The sequence below is a fragment of the Phodopus roborovskii genome, unplaced genomic scaffold (genome assembly GCF_943737965.1).
Source record: "Phodopus roborovskii unplaced genomic scaffold, PHOROB, whole genome shotgun sequence".
Taxonomy (NCBI): domain Eukaryota; kingdom Metazoa; phylum Chordata; class Mammalia; order Rodentia; family Cricetidae; genus Phodopus; species Phodopus roborovskii.
The window spans coordinates 11,748,517-11,769,235 of record NW_026126585.1 but is presented as its reverse complement, the minus strand read 5'-3'; the positions used below and the strand labels follow the sequence as shown (position 1 = coordinate 11,769,235).

General features: G+C 45.3%; 1 protein-coding gene and 1 non-coding gene across 5 annotated transcripts in view; both read right to left on the bottom strand.

The window, feature by feature from the left end:
* The window catches only part of Mgat5 (alpha-1,6-mannosylglycoprotein 6-beta-N-acetylglucosaminyltransferase), a 263,927-nt gene that overhangs the window by 110,380 nt on the left and 132,828 nt on the right, over nucleotides 1–20,719 (bottom strand). For all 4 annotated transcript variants that reach the window (XM_051203941.1, XM_051203942.1, XM_051203943.1 and 1 more), the window contains 2 exons: nucleotides 11,760–11,836; nucleotides 11,367–11,456 (listed from right to left, as the gene is read on the bottom strand). In XM_051203941.1, the coding sequence (XP_051059898.1) occupies nucleotides 11,367–11,456; nucleotides 11,760–11,836 (167 nt within the window). The remainder of the gene's footprint in view (nucleotides 1–11,366; nucleotides 11,457–11,759; nucleotides 11,837–20,719) is intronic.
* Nucleotides 3,250–3,358, bottom strand: LOC127236490 (small nucleolar RNA U6-53/MBII-28). Its single transcript, XR_007835771.1, has one exon. It is a non-coding gene; the product is annotated as a small nucleolar RNA U6-53/MBII-28 (small nucleolar RNA).

Below are 20,719 nucleotides of genomic sequence, written 5' to 3'. Positions count from 1 at the left end.
CACTCAGAATCTCAGTCCCTCTTTCAGGTGATAAACACAATCAATAACAACTACCAGGCATAGCAGCATATACCCCCCCCCAGTACTCTGGGGGTAGAGGCAGAGGCAGGCAGATCTCTGTAAGGTCGAGGCCAGTTTGGTCAACATAGTGTGTTATAGGCTAGCCAAAGCTTCACAATGTGAGCTTGTTTCAAAAATCGAAAGAACAACAACATAACTTCCCCCAAAACAAACGCCTAAGAAAAGACTCTGTCTCTGTGTGTTCGGGGGCTTGGGGGTCTTTCAGTTTTCTCCCTTTTGTTATTCTGCATATTATATAATGTGGGTGTGTATGTACATGTGTGAATATAATACATAGGCCACAGATCTATTTACATCATCCCTCCTTACCACAGCATTCAGAGTCCCAAGCATTCCACAGAGAAAGCCCAGCCCTATATCTACTGTGTGTTTTCTTCTGAGTTTACGTTTTAAAATTTAATATATTTTTAGTTTTTGAAATTAAAATATAATTACATCATTTATCCCCTGCCACCAGCATTTCCCACCATGGTGGACTGCACCCTCCAACTGTGAGCCCAGACATGCCTTCCTTCTTTCCTTCCTTAAGTTGCTTTGGTAACTGATACACAGTAAGGAATTAACAACAGCAACTAATAGAGGGTATAATGATCATTATAATGATATAGTACGATAAAAGTTACTTGGTGAATTGTTTGCTTCTAGAAACTTCCATTGAGCATAATCAGGCCTCTGTCGATTGTGGGTAACTGAGAACCCTTGAAGCAACGTTGCAGATGGGGCTGTGGTTAGGATGTGGTCTAGAGAATCATTATTGCCTGTACCAGAGCAGGCAGGAACGCTACAAGCACAGAATGTAAAAACGCAGCTGGCTTTGTGTAGCATGGAACCAGGGGCTGGAGTCATTCTTCAGGGCCCTGCTCAGGATACGAGATGGAGAAGCTGTAGGGAGTCTTCCATAAGCCTCAGAACCAACAGATTCTAATGAGACAGGCCTTCACTGTGTATCTGGAACTCATTATGTAAACCAGGCTGGCTTCAAACTCATAGAAATCTGCCTGCCTCTGCCTTCAGAGTGCTGAGATTAAAGGTGTGGGCCCGCTGTCATCCAGGATGTCACAGAGTTTTAAAAACCCATCTCAGATTGCCATTAGCCGAGAAAAGTCATTTTTCACCACACAGGAGAGGCAGCAAATGAATTCCTCTGCAGATGATCACACAAGTAACCCAAACACACTTCCTACATAATCTCTCCTAAGGTGTTCAATGCACTCAAAACTGGCTTCATCCAGCCTGAATCCATGGTCATAGTCAATTCTATCCAAAGTTGGGAGGCAGCCAGGACACCTGTTGTAGGATATTTGTACACGGTGAGAAGGTGTATTGTTGTGATTATTATAACAAAAAGCTGAATGGCCAATAGATAGGCAGGAGGAGGTATAGGCAGTATTTCCAGGGACAGAAAGGAAGAGGAGGAGAAATCTAGGCATTCAGGAGATGTTAGGAGACAGAGAGAAGAGGAGGAACAAGGTGGAAGAGAGGTAATGTCACGTGATACAATGTAGATACATGGGTTAATTTAAGTTCCAAGAGCCAGTTAGGAACAAGCCTAAGCTACAGGCCCAACTTTCATAATTAATAAGAAGTCTTCATATCATTATTTCGGACCTGTTGGCGGGACAGGAAAAGACTCCTTATAGACACCATTGTTCTTTGCTATATAGCGCATGACTTAGCCTCGATATAATCATTGGTTCTTTCATTCTAATACGCTAATCGGATCTCTCATACCACCTCACGAGATAACACTGGACAGCACTACACTGTGAAGAAGCTAAGACTCCCCCGTTCTGTGTCTCAGTCTCCAAGCCTCAGCAGGTTTTTGCAAATGACACTGCCTCACGATGAGGCTAAAGCTAGGAGAAAGTACTGCTTAGAAAATTGTCAATAATAAGGAATGGCCCAGTATTTAAAACACACCGAGCAGAATCACTCATCCAATAAACGTATGCATCAGGCGCCTGTGTTTTTGATAGCAAAACAGTCCTGGTGACTGGAAGAGTGATAAAATGGGACTGTCAGGAAATAATGAGTGTGGGTCAAACATACCACATGTATTTCAGCCATGATAATCAAAAGACATAAAGCACGCAAGCAAAAAAAAAAAAAAAAAAAAAAAAAAAAAAAAAAAAAGTGCTAGATACCCATGGAGGCCACTGGGAAGTAAAGGTTTTCTGGGGCCAGTGAGCATGATCTCACAGCAAATGGGGCTTGGGGTCAAAGTTCAATCCCCAGGCACGCCAAGCTGAAAGGAGAGAACTGACCCCTTTACCATCACGTGTGTGCCATGTTATGCCCATGCCCCCACATGTAAATAAATAATAAATAAATGTAAATAAATAAAAGTATTAAAGATCTAGTCACTCTGTGTGACTAGACAGTAATGTCACTTCAGTGGACATCCCCTGTGAATAAAGAAAACAAATAATATTCCTGCCCCTATGTATGTTGGAGAAGGTTTATTGTAGATATGAGGGAAATTATAGCCAGAGGTAAAGACATCTGGGAGAGTGGGTAGGAGCGGGGAGAGAGAGAGAGAGGACACCAGGAGACGAAGAGATTAAAAGGGATAAAAGGGCCAGGGCAGCCAAAATGGCTGTGTTATCTAGAGAAGAGTAGCTGGGGGAAAGGTAAGCCTAGCCCCTGGGCTGGAGATTCAGGGTAGGGGACTGGGTATGCCAGCCAGGAAGACCCTGTAGCAGGTAGGAACTGAGGGATGCTGGGAGAACTGGGAGGCCCGTGTCTACTTTGATATGTTAACAGGCACCTCAGCTCCTGGTCCTGGGTTTGAGACCTAACTCCTGAGGCTGAAGAAGCTCACCTAGGCACAGGGGTGCTGACCTAGCCTACCTCAGGGCCCCATTCAAAGGGGAAAGGAAAGGAAGATGGAAAGAGAAAAGGCAGTCAGCGTGAAGGAGAGAGGGGAGGGGAGGAGGGGGTCAATGAAGCCACAATTTAGTGGTACACGCCTCCCGGAAAAGGTGTGAAATACCATCCATGATGCAAAAAAGACCCATAGCCTCACTCTGATCAGACTCTGACAGGGAACACTACAGAGGGCCAGGACACAATGTCACGGGGGGGGGGGGGGGGGAATTGTCAAAAGCCAGCACAGGACACACGGACACTAAGCAAAGCCAAAGTAGTTTGTGGTTTTGTTTCCATACCGTCCCTCAGGTCTCCATGTGAGAAGTCTTGTTGAACTCACAGGCACCCAGACCAGGCAGAAACAGCCTGGCTGGTGTCTCAGTATTAGCATGGCAACTCATCATCGGGACAAAGGAATTTGCGGGGAGCTGGGGCTGTTAGTAGGGTGCTTGCCTAGGATTAATGAAGGCCCGGGTTCCATCCCAGCGCCACAGAAATTGGATATGGTAGAATCCATCTGTAATCTTAGCTACATAAAGAAGTTGAAGTTCAGGTTAGCCTGGCTATAAGATCCTTCTCAAGTAACAGCAACAACAACAAGCAAGCAAGCAAGCAAACAAACAAACAAACAAAAACCCAAACAACAAAAAAAAAACCTATCAAATGTATTTTGAGCACATACCAAAAGCTATGAGACAACGCTGCAAGTATGTAAAATTCAGCTGGAAGATGGCTCAATGGGTAAACAACAAATGGGAAGTTTGATGTCTATAATAAGTTTGATGTCTATAATCCCAGACATCTACAGCAAGATGGGAGGCAGAGACCAGAAGATTCCCAGAGTCTGAGGACCAGTGAATTTGGCTACACATAGCAGAAAAGTTAGATATTCTGTATCAAGTTGGAAGGCCAGGATTGACATGTGAAGCTGCTCTCTGACTGCCACACATGCACATGCACATTCACACACACACACACACACACACACACACACACATGCAAACAGTCTCTAGCATACGTACATGCACATGCAGATTAAACATAGACCCGTATAAAGAACAGATAGGAGTAGACTGTATTGGAGCCCCATCCAACCACATGTTTTCAAGGGAGCACAGACGTTTGGGGTTTGGCAACTCTTACTCTTCCCCCGAGTTTTGCAAGGTAGAAACCAGGAGAAGAAATAAACTACAAATGTCATAGCATCTGAGATGACCAAGGAATGTCATTAAGACTAATTCTGGGAGGAAAACGGCAGGAAAGGAGCAGAGACATCAGCCAGCTGAACACAGTTCTTCGAAGCTGGGATGGTTTGAAAAATCCCTTTGCAAAGGGCATCTTAACACTCAGGCAGTGGGAGCAATGAATACACACAGATGAGAAGATAGAGCTAAAGTCTGGGTGCAGAAAATGGAAAGAACTCAACCATAAATCTCAGCCAACTGCCTCAACTGCCAGGAAATCTCATCTTGTGGAAAGAGAATTTCCGCCTTCAACACAGCTAAACATGTTCAAGGCAACATTTTGGGCTACTCGGGCAACAGCCTGGAGGTATTTTTAAAGCACATCCTGACCTGTTCCCACGTGCCAGGTCTGTTGTTCTGTTTTTCTCCTGTAGCCTGAACAGTCAACTCTCCAAGGCTGCCCTCTTTGACAGATTAGTCTCTGTAACACCATTTCCAAGTTATCTTTCGCAGCCCACACAGGCTATAAATCCAGATCATTGTGCTGGTTATTAGGATTTCATTTCATGCTTGCATTCACAAGCATTTAAGCTTCCAGCCTCTCCTGTTGGGCATTAATCTTGGCAGTAATCAAGGGATTAAGTACGCTGAATTTAAACTCAAGGTTAATAGCACGCTCAACCAATATTGGTTTTACATATTGCCAAGGGAAAATACAAAGGCAGAGACCTTTATGTCCATTGTTCATGAAAGAGAAGAAACAGATTGATGGGTAAGGCATAAATTGCTTCTGTTGTTCCATTAGGAAGGTCTCTGTCTCTGTCTGTCTCTCTCTCGCACATACCTGTCCAAACCGGCATTTGGAGTAGTAGTTTGTAAACATCTTAAGATCTAGCAATAAATCACCCAGCAATTCCATTATCTCAAATGAATATACCTGTGCTAGCTATGGAAGGTGCTTCAAAAAAAAGAAAAAAAAAATACTATCAACAGTTCTGCAGGCAGAATGCTTGCCATTCGAGCATGGGGCTCGACCTCTATCCCTGGAGTCAAAAAGCTGAGCATGGTGGTGTGTATTATAACCTCAGTCCTGGGGAGGTGGAGACAGGCTAGCCTTGGTGAATCCAGGTCAGTGAGGGACCATGTCTCAAGAGAACAAGGGGTATATGTGGAAGACTCAGGAGAAAACTCAGTGACTAAAAGGCATAAACCTCCTGGCCTCATAAAAGCCAGGCAGGCACAGCAGGCATCCATAATATAATCTCAATCCTTGGGAGGCAGAGATAGGAGGTCTTCCTGGCAAACTAGCTAGGCAGAACTAGCTGGAATCCACAATGTCAGAGTTTAGTGAGCGATCCTGCCTCAATAAAATAGAGAGAGATTGAAGAAGATACCTGACATCAACCTTGAGCCTCCACATGCAAACACACACATGTGCACTAATCTTTATGTGACTGTACATACAAATGGGGAAATAAAAAGCAAGCAAACAACCATAAAATGCACAGCCCCTGAAGAACCAGAGATCGACTTCTGCACCAGAGATCGACTTATGCTTCTGGAAGCACACTTGCACTTACACACACACACACACAAAGACACCATAGGACCAATGAGTCAAGAGATCTAGAAAAATATGTTACTTGCTAGGTTTCAGAACAATGATATAAGAAGAAAAAGACGCGTGTCAAACATATGAACATCACCCATCAATGCACTGCTGACGGGAGTGAAGAAACTCTTTTCAAGTTTTATAAAAGCTACTAGCAATAAAAAGCATAGGCAGCTGAATTGAGTTAATATGGCCGAAACAAGGACAGTTGCGGTGATTACAGATATGGGCTTGTCTCTATAGCGGGAATAGTTACACAGCTCAAAGACGCTGATCTACAAAGTGACCCGCCTGATGTTGAAATCCGAGGCTGCCTGATGAGCTGAACCATTCATGTCGTCTTATCACAGAGCGAGTGACACCTGGTTTTCATTAGCTATGACCTCACGGAAGCCTGGTGGGATTCCATCTGTTTGGACCGCAGGCATCAAAATGATGGAGTGTTGGAAAATAAGCAATCAGCTAATGAGGGTTGTACGCCCAACATGAGTGGGTTTCGGCACAGAGAGAACACAGAACCAGTGGCTATTGGCTACTTAGCTGAGTTATTATTCCTTCAAAATGAGGGACTGAAAGGGGCAAAATGTGTGGAATTCTGAAGCCGGGAGACCTAACACATGCAGTGTAGCCTAATTCACAATGGCCTGCTGTCTATCTCCTTGGCTGTGGCCAGCAGTTTAAATGTAGCTGGGCATCTACGGCATCCAGCATAAGCGATGTTTCGCTCTTCTTATAACTGCCCGGGAGGGGGCAGAAGATCCTACAAACACAAACTTATGTGTGACTCTCCATATCAGAGACAATGGATCCCAAGGAACTACAACTACCCCCAGTAAGTCTCAAGCCAGAAGGAAAGGCTGATGGCTGGTGCCGGCAGTGGGGAGGGGGAGGGATTTGTCCCCTGGAAAGAGATTTCACACTATGGCTGAGAAGGTGATGATGGGCAAGGCCACACCTTGCCCAGGAATGCTTAGCTGTACACACCTCCTGCCATCTGTTTTACCTCACGTCAGGACCCTGAAGACCAACTCAGGGTGGTGTCACTAAGACCTCTTTATTTGTTGCTCTCTCCAATATGTCCTCTTTGAATAATCTCTATTTTCACTACTACTTGCCTCTTACCGGCATATTGGAGACAAATGACTAAGCCTAGGTAACCAGGACTGCCAGGGCCCAGGCTGGTCCCTAACAACTCCAGGGATGTTCTAGCTGTCTCCCAAGTCCATCCCTAAAGGAAGGAGCCCTGGGCTGCTGTGGCATGGCTGTCACTAGCCCAGTGTCAGACAGATAACAAGCAGCAGGAAGTGGCCATGGGAGCCCATTGTGAAGGCTGTATGGGGGTGGGGTGCTGCTTTTAAAAGGATTAGTAGATTACAAGGTGGTTAATGGCTCAGGAGATCATAGGTAGGGAGGAAACTACTAGTATTACCTTGCTAAGTGGACGCATCCAGCTGCCTTCTAAATATGCTCCTCTCACACTTAGTCAGAGAAGGGTACGAAGCAGTGCAGGCTCTGAACTGGACAAAGTGTTGGGAATACTGACTGTGGAGTGCTCTGCCCTAAATGGACATCTACAGGAAGCCCCCTCTGGTTAGGCTCAGGGAACATGGGGTGGGTGTGTGTGGGGGGGGGGGGTCAGGAGGAATGTAAGAACGCTATCAGAGCCAGTGGATGGAGAGAAGAGCTGCGAAACACTGTGTTCGCGTTATGACTGTTGCACTCATGAACTCGCTGTAGCTTTGGTTGCCTGGACAAGACCCACACAAGGTCAAGCCATTCGGCATCCCAGCAGGCAGCACTAATTGGACTCAGTGTGGGTCACTAAATAAAACAAAAGGAGAGGACACAAAGTCGGGAGGGTGGTGTGGACTGGGAGTAGGGAGGGTGGAGATGGGGGAGACGGCATCACCGTGTAAATACATCATATGTGTAAACACACTAAACTGTCAGATGCTCCAAAATGAGCAAGTTGGTTAGAGCAAAAGTTGCGGTTCCATAACTCAATTCAAGTGGGTGTACTAAGGCAATGATGGAGGGAAAATAGAAAGAGAGGCACTTCCTGAATCCACGGGTTCCCGTCTGTGCCGAGGGATGGAGTGATGCTGACTTTAGGTCCTCTGGGTGTCTGTATCAGTTCTGATGCCAAGCCCAGAAATACGCCCAGCTCTTCCAATAAAGGCTGGAAATGCAATAGATGTCGCCCACTTGTGTGTTGACTGAGTTTACAGAGCAAGTCAAACAAAGAGGGTTTTCTCATTTTGCCAACTGCACGAGAAACCTGGTGCGTGATATGGAGGTAACGGGTCTCAGAGTTCAACAAAACAGGGAAGTTATAAGACAGTAAGAAAGGAAAGGGGGGAAACGCTAGACTAACAAACAGACCCACATGGCTGTATTGCCCCCTATTTTATTTCCTCTTTGTGAGCATGTGTGTGTGTGTGTGTGTGTGTGTGTGTGTGTGTGTGTGTGTGTGTGTGTGTGTGTCTATATGCAGGTGCCCACTGGGGACAGAAGGCATGGGATCCCCTGAAGCTAAAGTTAATGGCTCCCATAAGCCTGACATGGGTGGTGGGAACCAAACTCAGGACCTCTACAAGAGCACCAAGCATTTTAACTGCCACGTCATCTCTCGACTCTTGTCCTGAATTTGAATGCTACTGCAAGGTAAGTAACTGGCTTTGGGAATGGCCTCAATTAATTTGTCACGACTGTCTCCGTGTACCAGCTCCTAACACAAATGCAAAGCAACATCCCACATGGAGACCTGGGATCAAGAACAAGTGTGCTTCTCTCTCCCTCTCTCTCTCTCTCTCTCTCTCTCTCTCTCTCTCTCTCTCTCTCTCTCTCTCTCTCTCACACACACACACACACACACACAGAACATAAAGTGCATTCCTTGGCTCTCCTTAGACATTCCACAATGCACATGCTTACCAAAGCATCCTGTTATACACCACACATATGTACAATCTTTGTCAGTTAAAAAGGGAAAGGGACTGAGGAGATGGTTCAGTTGGTAACACGCTTGCCGCACACATGTGTGTATGTGGATATGACTTCTAATCCACAGCATATTAAAAACAAAACCCGGCAGTGGTGGTAGGTAGACACCTGTAATCCCGGTGCTGAGGACAGGAGACAGAAATGGGAGGATCCCTGGGGCTCACTGTCCAGAAAGTCTACCCTAATTGGTAAGTTACAGATTTAGTGAGACCCTGTTTAAAAAGCCAACAGCCATGAAGAAAGACATATGGCTTTCAAATGCACGCATAATCCGCAAACAAAACAAAACAAAGCAGAACAAAAAAATCAACCAACCAGGTACCAAGGGAAGAATTCGGTTTTTACATGACTAGAAATCATGCCAGATGCTTTATCATAAATTAGACTGCTGGCTTGACTCTAACTCTTAAACACAATAGTATTTGAATGTCCTCAACACAACATTTGAATGTGCTCAAATAAGGATAAAACAAAATACAAATATGTCCCCTTATGCTTCCTGAGTGTCTTCTGCCAGCTAGGCCCTCTCTACGGCCACTCTGGTGTGAACCTGGGCATCCCCACACCATCCTGATGGTAGAGAGATGTCTTTAAAAATCAAATAAGCAAGCATCCAACTGGAAGAGCTTGAGGAAACACGTTTAGGCTGCGTCACAGAGATTAAGAAGTGGCCGAAGAGCAAATGTGACTGACACTCCCGGGTTGTGGCCTTTCAGGGCTGATCATCCCTTCTTCTTCATGCTAGGCATGTGGTACGGCAAAATGGGTCCTATCGAGAGTCAATTCTAGCGGTTCATTATGTGTGATAAAGGGGTGGGGAAGCAGGGAGAGATGAACGATGATACTCAGCTCGCTTTCATCTGTCTACTCGGTCGGGGACGCCAGCCCAAGGGACCTTGTCTAAGTTAGATCCTCCCTTCTGAGCCCAGTCAATGAACCTAGAGGCACCTCTCCTAGGTGATCCTAGAGCCTGCCAAGCTGACCATCAGTGTTAACTTCCAGCTGTCTCTCCCGCTTTGTGGCTAATTAGACCCATCCTTTCTTCCTCTCCCATCTGAATCTCTCTCTTTGCTTCTTTTTCCCATTAAACTCTTACGATGAAGAATGTCTGGCACAGTGGCAAAGGCAATGAGCTCTCAGCCTTTGCTGACAGCCAGTGACTACAACAGAGGTCAGTACTCACTCAGGGGACTGAATCAGCTAGAGATCAAGAGACTGATTGACATACATCTAAGGCTACTAGAGCCTGCACAGACCTCAGGGAGAGAATAAGTACGAGCTTATGAGACCAAGGTCTCTATACAGACCCGCTTGCCCCTTGGGATATCTTCCCCAGACCAATACTTCCCTCTCTCTTAGGCAGTGCCTTTAGGGTAGTCATTTCAAAGGAAAGGAACCTATCACAAACCATTCATTCCCGTGTCTTTTAGCTCGCTGAACTACTTCCCACATCTTCCCAATTTTGGCTGGAGAAGAGCCTGGGCAATCCAAGCAGAATCCGACATCTTTCATGTCCTCAGCCCTCCCCAACCTGCAAACCTGAAGCTAGTCCTGCTTGTCAATCACGGCCCTTGTCTGGCCTCCGACTTCTTCCATCCCAGGGAAGGGATTTGCAGAGGGAACTTTTTGAAATTAAACTGAAGAACCTTTCCCTCGGGGAAGGAGAGGTACTTCTAATTGAGTTCTTACTAGGGCGAAAGTCACCCACAACCTTAATCTCCCTGCAGGAGGAAATAAGAAGGCTGCAAAGCCAGGAATCGGGAACAGGCTCAAACAAATGCTGCAAAATCAGCTTCTGAGCAGCTCAGGAGGAACATCCGGGCTAGACTGTGCTTCTAATCTCTAGGAGCCATTTTAGTGTTATTAGTGCTGGGTTCTCCTGATTTCTGGGGAACAACTTAGTTCATGGTTGAAAAGGTTTCACCGTACCCCAGTTGTAGGTCTTCAAGCATCTCTGTGGCCTTAGGATCAAGGCCAGTGCTGGGAGAAGAAGGGCTGTGACTCGTGTGTTAGCTACTTTTCTTCGTAACTAAATGCCTTACAAAAGCAACTTATTGAAGGAAGAGTCTGTCTGGGCTCTGAGTTTGAGGGTCTGTTTTCTCAGTCTGGGCCCACTCTGCTAGATGGGTCCGGAGATATCTGATGATTTGTGCCCAAAGTCCAAGCTGGCAAGATGGCTTGGGGTAAAGGTGCCTGCCAGCAAACTTGATGACTGAGTCCCAGCCTTGGGATCCTCATGGGGAAGAGGAAGACTCCATAAGTTAGTTGTCCCTTGTCCTCTACTTATATGTCATGGCACACACGTATGAGCACAAACTAAAGAAATGTTTTTGGTTTTTTTTTTTTTTTTTTAGGACAAAGGAGAACAAAACAAACAGAAAAGTGATGCTGGTTGAAACGCTTACATTCTGTGTATTTTACTGAGATAGGAAACCGGAAGCAAATGAAACTAACAGCCAATCCAGAAAGCTCTTCCGTTAAGGGAAAGAGATATCCATGAGAGCCTGGGGAGGATGATGAAGGCAATCACAGGTCCTTATCTCTTTCAGCTTTTCTAACTCCAGGCTTGGTTACAAAGGAGCCTCAGCATGGATGTGCGCATCCTCATAGAGACTCACCTCACTGAGGTAAATAAAAAAGGAGCAGGAGGTGCCGTCCACTCCATAGTCTGCGTAGCAGGGATCCGAACGCCACATGTCTTTCATCCACTGGAAGGAGAGGAGAGGACACAGCGGAGGAGGGGGTGAGGGGACAAAGGGGATCGTGGGGTGGGTGGTTCAAGCGGTGGGAAGGACAGAGTGGACACCTGAAATGGCCCAGGTTCTCAGTGTGACTAGGGAGAGCCTCTGCTGATCCACTCCATGGCAGGGGCAGAGCAGAGAAGGGCCATCCACCAGCAGTATGGGAACACCTGGGAAGTATATGCTTCAAGACTCAACTGTCCACTTGTATCGTTGGAAAGGGAAAAAGGTGGAGGGTGATGGGATGAATAGGGGTAGCTTCTGCCTTACCTTGATTTTCCCCTCACAGTGGGGGTAGCCATCCATAGGAGGCAATACACATTTTTCTTGAACTCCATTAATGATATCTGTAAAGAATAAGAAACAAAGGAAACCATGAGTTTCATGTTACAGGTGCCCAACATAAAACACGGCCTGCATAGGCTGAGAGAGAAACTGAGATAGAGAAGTCTTCATAGAGGAAAGGTTCTGTCTGATCCATGGAGCAAACCCCCGCCCCCCCAAGCTCCAGACATGACAGCTGCCCTAGCAGGATTCTGTTGCTGGGGGACTGGGGCTGCCATCAACAAGAAGGTTCCATGGGACCTTAATCGTTTTGAAAAAGAAAGGTAAGGCAGCATCTTTATCCTCTCTTTCTCCCCCCTCAGACCCCGTGTGTGCCTGTCTTCATGTATATGGGGGCACGCGTGTTAATGCATGTGAGGCCAGCGGACGATTTCAGGTGGCGTTCTTCATGAATGTAATGCGCTGCAGTTTTTGTCTTATTGTTTTGAGACACGGTCTCTCACTGACATAGAACTCATCACGTAGGCTAGGCTAGCCGGCCAGCAAGTCCCAGGGTCCTTCCTGCCTCTACCTCCCCAGTGCTGGGATTATAAGCAGGTGCCCGTATACCTGGCTTCCTACCACAGTGGAGATTGAACAGACCGTTGTAAGCCCTTTACCATGGTCTTCTCTCCTGACTCTGCAAAGGTCCCTTTTAAGAACCCAATGACCTTGACTTTTTACTTAGAACCAGATGGCATCCGATAGGTTAAAGGTACCTGGTTCCCTTCCCATCACGGTTTTAAAGGAGCATTGGAAGATCAGACAAAAATGGGCTTCTAGAACTCCTCCAAACGTAGGAACTATGGCCACTCATCCTCCCGCTGGCAAGTGAGCCAGCATTCCCTGTCTAACCCTGCTGCCAACAGCATGGATAAGCATCTTCAGGAGGGAAGGCAACACTTTGCAGCTGACACCTCTCACATACTTCCTCCCAAAAGATACACGGTCTCCAGCACCTGCTTTGGGTACACAATAAGGGAGTGTTTCTCCTTGTACACCTGATAGGAGCACACGGCCACCTTATCTGATGGCCCCTGCAGAACGCACACACATGAGTTTCTCCATTGTCCCAGGGCTTGGCACCGGCCAGCAGCCAGATATCTCTACATCTGGCCTGGAAATGCAGCTCTAGCCAACACCTTCATTGCCAGCTTGGGTTTAAGAACCAATAGTAATGAATCAGAGGGATTCATGGGGGGGGGGATCTCCCATTAGCAAGGACCTCATGCAACTCATTCTCTGCTTGGCAAATCCTCGGGCAGGCCTTCTTCACATCATGAGAAAAGTGAATTTCTACAGCTGAGGCCTGGACAGGTGTTTGAGTAACTTTTCCGCTGCTGTGGTAAAACACCCCGACCAAAGGCAACTTGGAGAGAAAAGGGTTTGTTTGGCTCACAGTCCACCAATCGAGGGAAGCCAAGGCAGGAACTCAAGCAGGGCAGGGATGTGGAGGGAGAGGCTGAAACAGAACCAGGAGTCAACACTGTTTACTGGCTTGCTGTTCCTTCCTTCCTTCCTTCCTTCCTTCCTTCCTTCCTTCCTTCCTTCCTTCCTTTGTTTTGTCCAGACAGGGTTTCTCTGTAGCATTGGGGCCTGTCCTGGAACTCGCTGTGTAGCCCAGGCTGGTCTTGAACTCACAGAGATCCGCCTGCCTCTGCCTCCCCAGTGTTGGGATCAAAGGTGTGCACCACCACTACCTTCCTCGGGACACATTCCCAGGCTTGGCACTCCCCGAATCCATCATTAGTTAAGACAACACCCCATAGGCTTTCCAACAAGCCAATCGTTTGGAGGCTTTTCTCAATTCCCTCCTTCCAGATACACTGAGGTTTGTGTTAAGTGGAAAAGCACCGATCAGCACACCACGTGTTCTAAGCAGAAGATCTTAAGGTCACAGGAAGCTCCCTATCCCACAAGGGACTGGAGTAGCCAAGGCTCACAGGAGATCTACTTGCAGCCTCACAGGGGACACACAGGTTGAGTGTCCCCTGTTTGAAATGTTTGGAATACTCTGCTTTAGTCTTCACATGTGCACAGACTCGGCGTTAGCTTGTGCATTCTCAACAGAATATTCAAAATCCCAAATGTTCCCAAATTGGAGCTTTCATTTAGAAATAATTTTATTTTTCTAATTTATTTAGGCTCTCATTCATGTGGAGATTACATGCTGGGTGCACGCCCCCTTGTGCCCAATCACCCCACACACACACTTTTCTTCCGCTCCTGTTTCTCGTTTGTCAAAGACAGTTTTATTTCTTTCATATCTCCTATGTACACACATACACATGCGACTTTCTGGATCTGGATGAGATCTCAACCCACAAATGAGAGAAAGCATGGCATATTTGTAAGACCAGCCCAGTTCTCCTAATATGACTCTTTCAGATTGCATTCCTTTTCATAACATGCCATCAACTTTTATGGCACTTTGAAAAGCACGTTTTGTATTTCATTGTTTTTATAGGTTTTAGCTGAAAGAGCTGGAAGCATCCTCAGCATCGTTTTGTTTGTTTTTGTTTTTTTTTTTTTTTTTCAGGAGCCTCCTTAAAAGCATATTTGCTGACCCTCTACTTTTTCCTAATTGGCAAAACTGGACCCTGGAGAGATGAAAAAGTTGCCCAGTTCAGTAAGGAAACAAAACCCAAACTCATTAAGCCATGAGTCTACACCACAGGGATTTTCCCTTTTGGGTATGTACATGTGTTTGAGTGTGAATGTGTACATGACAAACTTGCCACATGGAGGTCAGAGGACAACCTCAGGTGACAGTATTCATCTTCCATCCTGTTTGAGACAGGATCTCTTATTTGCCGCTGCGTGTAGCCAGACTAGCTAGCTGTTCCCTGGGATCCCCATCTCCATCCCGAATCTTGCTGTAGGAACACAGGCGGTGTAGACATTCACGTCTGTGCCCAGCTTAACACGGGTTCCGGGGAGTGACCTCCGTTCCTCATGACAGTGCGGTAAGTGCTTTGTTCACTGAGCCATCTCTCCAGCCCAGGTTTTCCTTTTAGGTCAGATTATTTCTGCCCTGCTGTGTCTAGGTACTCACAGGCACACCACTATAACTGCTTCATTCTTGCTCCATATGGGAAATGTTAGCAGTGAGTGTGGAGGAGTAAACTGACAAAGTATTATTCTGCTTGGACAGGCTCCTTCGCTGGTCTCCCGGTAAGAACCCGAAGCTACAGTGTGAAAATACTAGGGAAACAAACTGAAAATTACATGACAACACATTGCCCAACAGGGGGCTGGAGAGCTGGCTCAGCATGTAGAGCAAAGGTTGCATAAGAGTTCAGATCCCCAGCACCCATGTTGGTCCCAGGCAGGTGTGATGGCCTGCCTCTAATGCCAGTCCTATGAAGGTGGAGACGGGATTCTCCGAGCATTCTCTAGCTAGAGTAGAGGCTCTGCTTCAAACCACAAGATGGAAAGCAATCATCGAAGACATGTAGCATCAACCTCTTGCCTCCACAGGCATCCACATATGCATCCAGACACATGTGTATGGTGACACACATGGGAACACACATATACACATGCACACATAGGACACATACCTGCATAAACAAACAAAATTTCCAAAAACAATTTAGCCAAACCATCACATGCTATTTATACTTCCTTTTGTCATGAACCCTGTTCGTATAAGATTATTTATTGGCCTAATTATGCTTCTAAGTATTAGTAAGCTGTTAAATCAGGTAAGGGACACTACACTGCAGCAGAGGGACAGGCCAGGGACACGGAAGACAGCCTGACGTGTGTTCCAGAATCAGAGTGATTTACCAGAATGAGCCAGGCCCTAATGAGTGAAGGCAGTCGGGTAACCCTCTACGTCTAAGAGAGTGGAGAGGGAAGATAATTAAAGATAGCCCTCACAAGGGAAGAACTATCATTGGACAGCTGAGCAGGCACTGCAAGCTAAAGGATCATGAACTTCAGGCTCAGAACCCAATGCATCGATTACCACTGCAGCCAATGGGAAAGTTGCATAAAATTGTGTAGTTTGCAGAAGCAACCAACTTTCATTGAATAGAAAAACATACATGAAATATGACCATTTCATTTGGGGCGTTAAAAGATAAAAACACGTTAAGGATAAAAACATGCTGTACTCTAAAAGAAAACTACCACGAAAGAGCTTCACAGTTGAACAGAATTGTATATCTAACATAAATTGTCCAGGAGTCGAAATTCATCTTATACTGGTAGCTCGGCTGGTAGAGTGCTTGCCTAGCACACACACAGCTCTGGGTCCCATCCACAGCACCACATGAAGCAGGTGTGTCTACACACCTACAGTCCTAGTACGAGGGAGAGGAAGGAAAGGATCAGAAGCTCAGAGTTATCCTTAGCTACACAGTGAGTTCCTTCCAGCTTAGCAGTTACAAGAGATGGAGCCCAGCCTGGTGAGGAAGAAACAATGTCTCAGGAACTGGGCTGGCTGGTTCACACAGCATCCTCAGACAGGAGTAGAGAGAAAACAGGAAGTGGGGCCAGGCTCTTAAACCCTCAAGGCTCTCCCCTAGCAAACCTAATGACATACTTCTGCCAGCAAGTCTTCACTGCAAAAGGTTTTGCAGCCTTCCCTAACAGCACCGCCAGCCAGTAAATCACACGATTAACTACTGAAACACAGATTATGAGAGGCAACTCCCATTCAAGCCACAAGCGTGGCCTATGCACCAAACCCTCAAGAGTCTCTTTCCTCACTCAGGAATTGTTGCAAAACTTTCTAAGGACTCAGCCACCCTTCCTGGGCCAGGCACTGAGACCTGCGATCACACAAGATCTCATTCGACATCAGGGTGACCGTGACAGTAATCCCTGGGATGCTCAACGTGAAACACAGCAGAGGTATCACCCCATCTACACTATTGTTGCATTTTATTCTCTATAGAATGGATGTTCACTGTGCCTGTCTTACCCCGCCCTGACCCCCGCCCCCCACCCTACCCCCAATCAGTTTTATGTCATGGTGCCTGTGGGTGGAAGGTAAGGGACTCTGAGATTACAATACTTTAGATTCGTGCAATTAGAGAAGCGTGGGTATTTGTAAATGGATATAATAGGGTTACAGCACAAACTAGTGTGAATAAATTCTCTCAGAGGGGGCTGGGAGAGAAAACAGAATCTGTAATATGATGAGAATAAGCAGAGTCCTTCCTCATAAATCTGCATCACTCATCTCTATGCAAATGGTACTTTCTGTAAGTATATACCTAGTTCCTTATACCATTTTGTTCCTGCAACAAAATGTTCTACAGTATTTTAAGCAACAGCAGAAAGAGCATGAAATATCCTACCCGGGTACCCAGTTACAATAAATAGGCAAGGCAGTCACTATTATAAATTGGGAGAAGGCTAGCTTTATATTTCAAAAACATTTTTTTAAAAAAAGTTACACTTATGTTAATATATATACAATTATATTCATATATATTCCCAGAAAAAATAGCTTCTCTACATAATATTTAAAAACAATAAGGTATAAACTGATAGATTTTGAGACATTCTCTGCTGTCAATTCTGATGAGACTACGAAACCGGGAAGTAGGTAGAAAATATTAAGGATTTCGAGGTGATTCTGACATTCTACATTCCTTTCATGATACACAAGAAAGGGCGAGAACCTTTCAGAACCCTGTAATTCTCACAGTCAGTTTCCCGGAGGAAGTGAGGCTATACGTAGCTGTCCTTGTAGATCAGTGGTGGTCCCCGAAGGGTGCACACCTACATTTTTTTTTTTCAGCAATTTTTCTTCTAGAACAGGCCTGAATAAGAACAGTTCATTCCCTTTTGACTCCTCTTATCAAACCGTCAAAGATGTTCAGGACTTGGTTTTTTGCTAAGTAAAAAGGTAGAAAAGATTTACTCCACACGTGTGTATTTATATTTCTTGTAATTGGGGAAGGAAAGAAAATAATATGGAATTAGAAACTATGGGAGAAGATTGGCAATACTCATAGGAGACCTGCCCTTTCCTGGATGACGATGGAAGAGGAGAAGATTGGGAGGTTGGGGAATGGGGGAGAGGGGCTGGGAGGAAAGGATGTATAAAAATTAAGTTAAACACCTCATCCTTTAAAAAAAAAAAAAAGATCGCATGAGGAGGCAATCTCCATGACCTATTGTCTACATCAGGTTGGCCCATGGGTATTTATTTGGTGAGGAATTTTTTTCTCATTTGGGTTAATTGGCGAACCTGAATGTAAGCTGTAAGCAGCAGTTTCAAGGAAGGGACCCTGGACCGTGTAAGAGTACAGAAAGTGAACGCACCAGTAAGCAGGCCTGCACTCCATCCTCTCTGCTCTTGGCCGTGGGCCAGCTGCTTCAAGTTCCTACGATGATGGGCCAGAACCTAGATTTTTTTTTTTTTAAAGCCAAACAAACCCTTTCTCCACTAAGCTGCATTTTATCAAGGCTTTTTTTTTTTTTTTTAACCATAGCAATAGAAAGGAAACTATCACAAGTGGAAAAGAAAAGTGATTGAAGAAATAATAGCCAACAACTTTCCAAATTTATTTATTTTTTTTAAAAGAATCGTTAGCTGCAGATCTAATAATTCAGTGACTCAACACAGAAGGCAGAGACAATTATGTTTGTTATAACCAAACTGCTAAAGGCCAAAGAAAAACACTAAAGGCAACCAAAGAAAAACAAGACACATTACATAAAAGGCAATAAAGACAGTAACAATGCCTGAAAAGTCGGAACCAAGCAAAACAAAGCAGATTTGCTGTGTAAGTATTGAGAGAAAGTTAGCTCTGAATGCTCTACTATGTCCTTGAAAAATGCCAGCCAAAGATAAATAAATAAACAATGCCATGTTCACCATTTTCAGACCTGTACAGCCAGATAGAAAACGAAATCCTTGGGGCTGGAAAGGAAATGCAAGAGGATAATACCGTGAGTCTACAAGGAGACAGAGAAAGTCAGAAACGCTCTTACAGGGCTGGGTGCACGCTGTGGGCAGACTGCTGGCTGTCAAGAACTGTGGGGGTTTCTTGTTGGTCTGCTTTGCTTTTTCCTTGTACACACAAAAAGCTGAGTGTAGCACTGTATGTTTCCAGAGGCAGAGACAGGGGGCTCCTTGGAGTCTGCTAGCCTGTCAGTCTAGTCAAATAGGAAAGATCCAGGCCAATGAGAGACCCTGTCACTAAATAGCTAAGTAAATAAATAAATGAACAAATGAACAGATAAATAAATAAATAAATCCCAGAAGTGGTATAGCAAGACACTGGCACTGACTTCTGCCTCCCACAGGGGAAAACATTAATATATGTTCAAGTAGAAAACTACGTTTTTTGTTTGTTGGTTTGGGGTGTGTGTGTGTGTGTGTGTGTGTGTGTGTGTGTGTGTGTGTGTGTTGGTGTCTCTTCTCCTTCTTCTTCTCCTTCTCCTTCTCTTTTTGAGACAAGGGCTCTCTTGTAACTCTGGCTGTCCTGAGTCTCACTACATAGACCAGGCTGGCTTAGAACTCACAAATACCTGCCTGTCTCTGCTCTCAAATGCTAGGATGAAAGGTACAATCCCACCAGCTACCAGGCCCAGCTTCTCCTTCCCTTTTATCAGGTTTCTACCTAACCCAAAAATCATATTAAGGCACAATAAGGTTTAAGAGATTTCTAGAGGTATTCAAGAACAGTACTAGAAAGGGTGGCTGAACAACATGAATTAAACATGAGCTTTATGGGATGCCTCCCAAGGACTCTAGTGTTTGCTTGAAACCTATGTCTGCATACACTGTGACTTCTCTACATGCATACGACAACATGCCCTTTGTAAATTAGGCATAGCAAGATTAACAAAAACTAACAATAAAATTCAATAATAATATACTAGAGCCAAACTTATTATATAGAAAAAAATTATAGAGGATTTGTTCTTCTTTAAAAGGATTTTAGCCAGGTGTGGTGATGCATGCCTTTAATTCCAGCACAGGGGAGGCCAAGCAAAGCCGATCTAAGTGTGAGGCCAGTTGAGCCTACATAGTGACACCCTGTCTCCAAACAGAACAGCAGAAAGATGTTTTTATTTTCAATTATGTTTGTCTATGTGGGTGTTTGTGCCTGTGTGTGCAGTGCCTGTCTTTGAAGCTGGAGTTACAGGTGACTATGAGCAGTCTAGCAAAGGTCCTGGAAGTACACTGGATCCTCTGGAAAAGTCTGAAGTGCCCTTAAACCCTGAGTCATCTCTCCAGCTCTATGAGGATTTTGTTCTTAATGTAGATCTTAAAAACCTTAGCACACATGTTCTTTGTTTAAGTCAAGAGCTTATGGTTTTTTACTCAAAGGAAGTGCTTGACAGCGTCTCTTAGCCATACCAGAATTGCAGCGTTTCAACCCTCAAGCTTTGGGCAATTAGTAAGTAAAATAAGGGCTACTCGAACACAGCATTGAGCCGAGATGATTGCTAAGTGACTAGCTGCCGGGCAGCACACACAGCAGCGAAACACTGTGGTTCCCTTCTAGGAAGGAGAGCAGGAGGGCTCATCACAACGCATGGAGCTTTAAAATAACTAATTACTGCTGCAAATTTTCCACTTACTCACACAACTGAGAAGCTGCCGATTGTTCTTGGAATTTTCCATTAACATTTCTGGGCCACAGTTAACCCAGGTAACAGAACCCAGTCCAAAGCAAAACCAGGGATCAGGGCAGGTACTGTGTTAACTGTAGGCAAATTTTATGCCTTAGTTTCATTTCTGTGGCTTTGATAACTTGCTCTGACCAACAGCGACACAGGGAAGAAAGGGCTTATTTATTTGACTGTCCCCTCCAGGCTACATATATAGTGCATCATTTCAGGGAGGCTGAGGCAGGAGCGCAGGGAGCTACAGGCATCATATCCACAGTCAAGAACAAAGAGAAACCAATACACCCCTACTGTCTACTGTC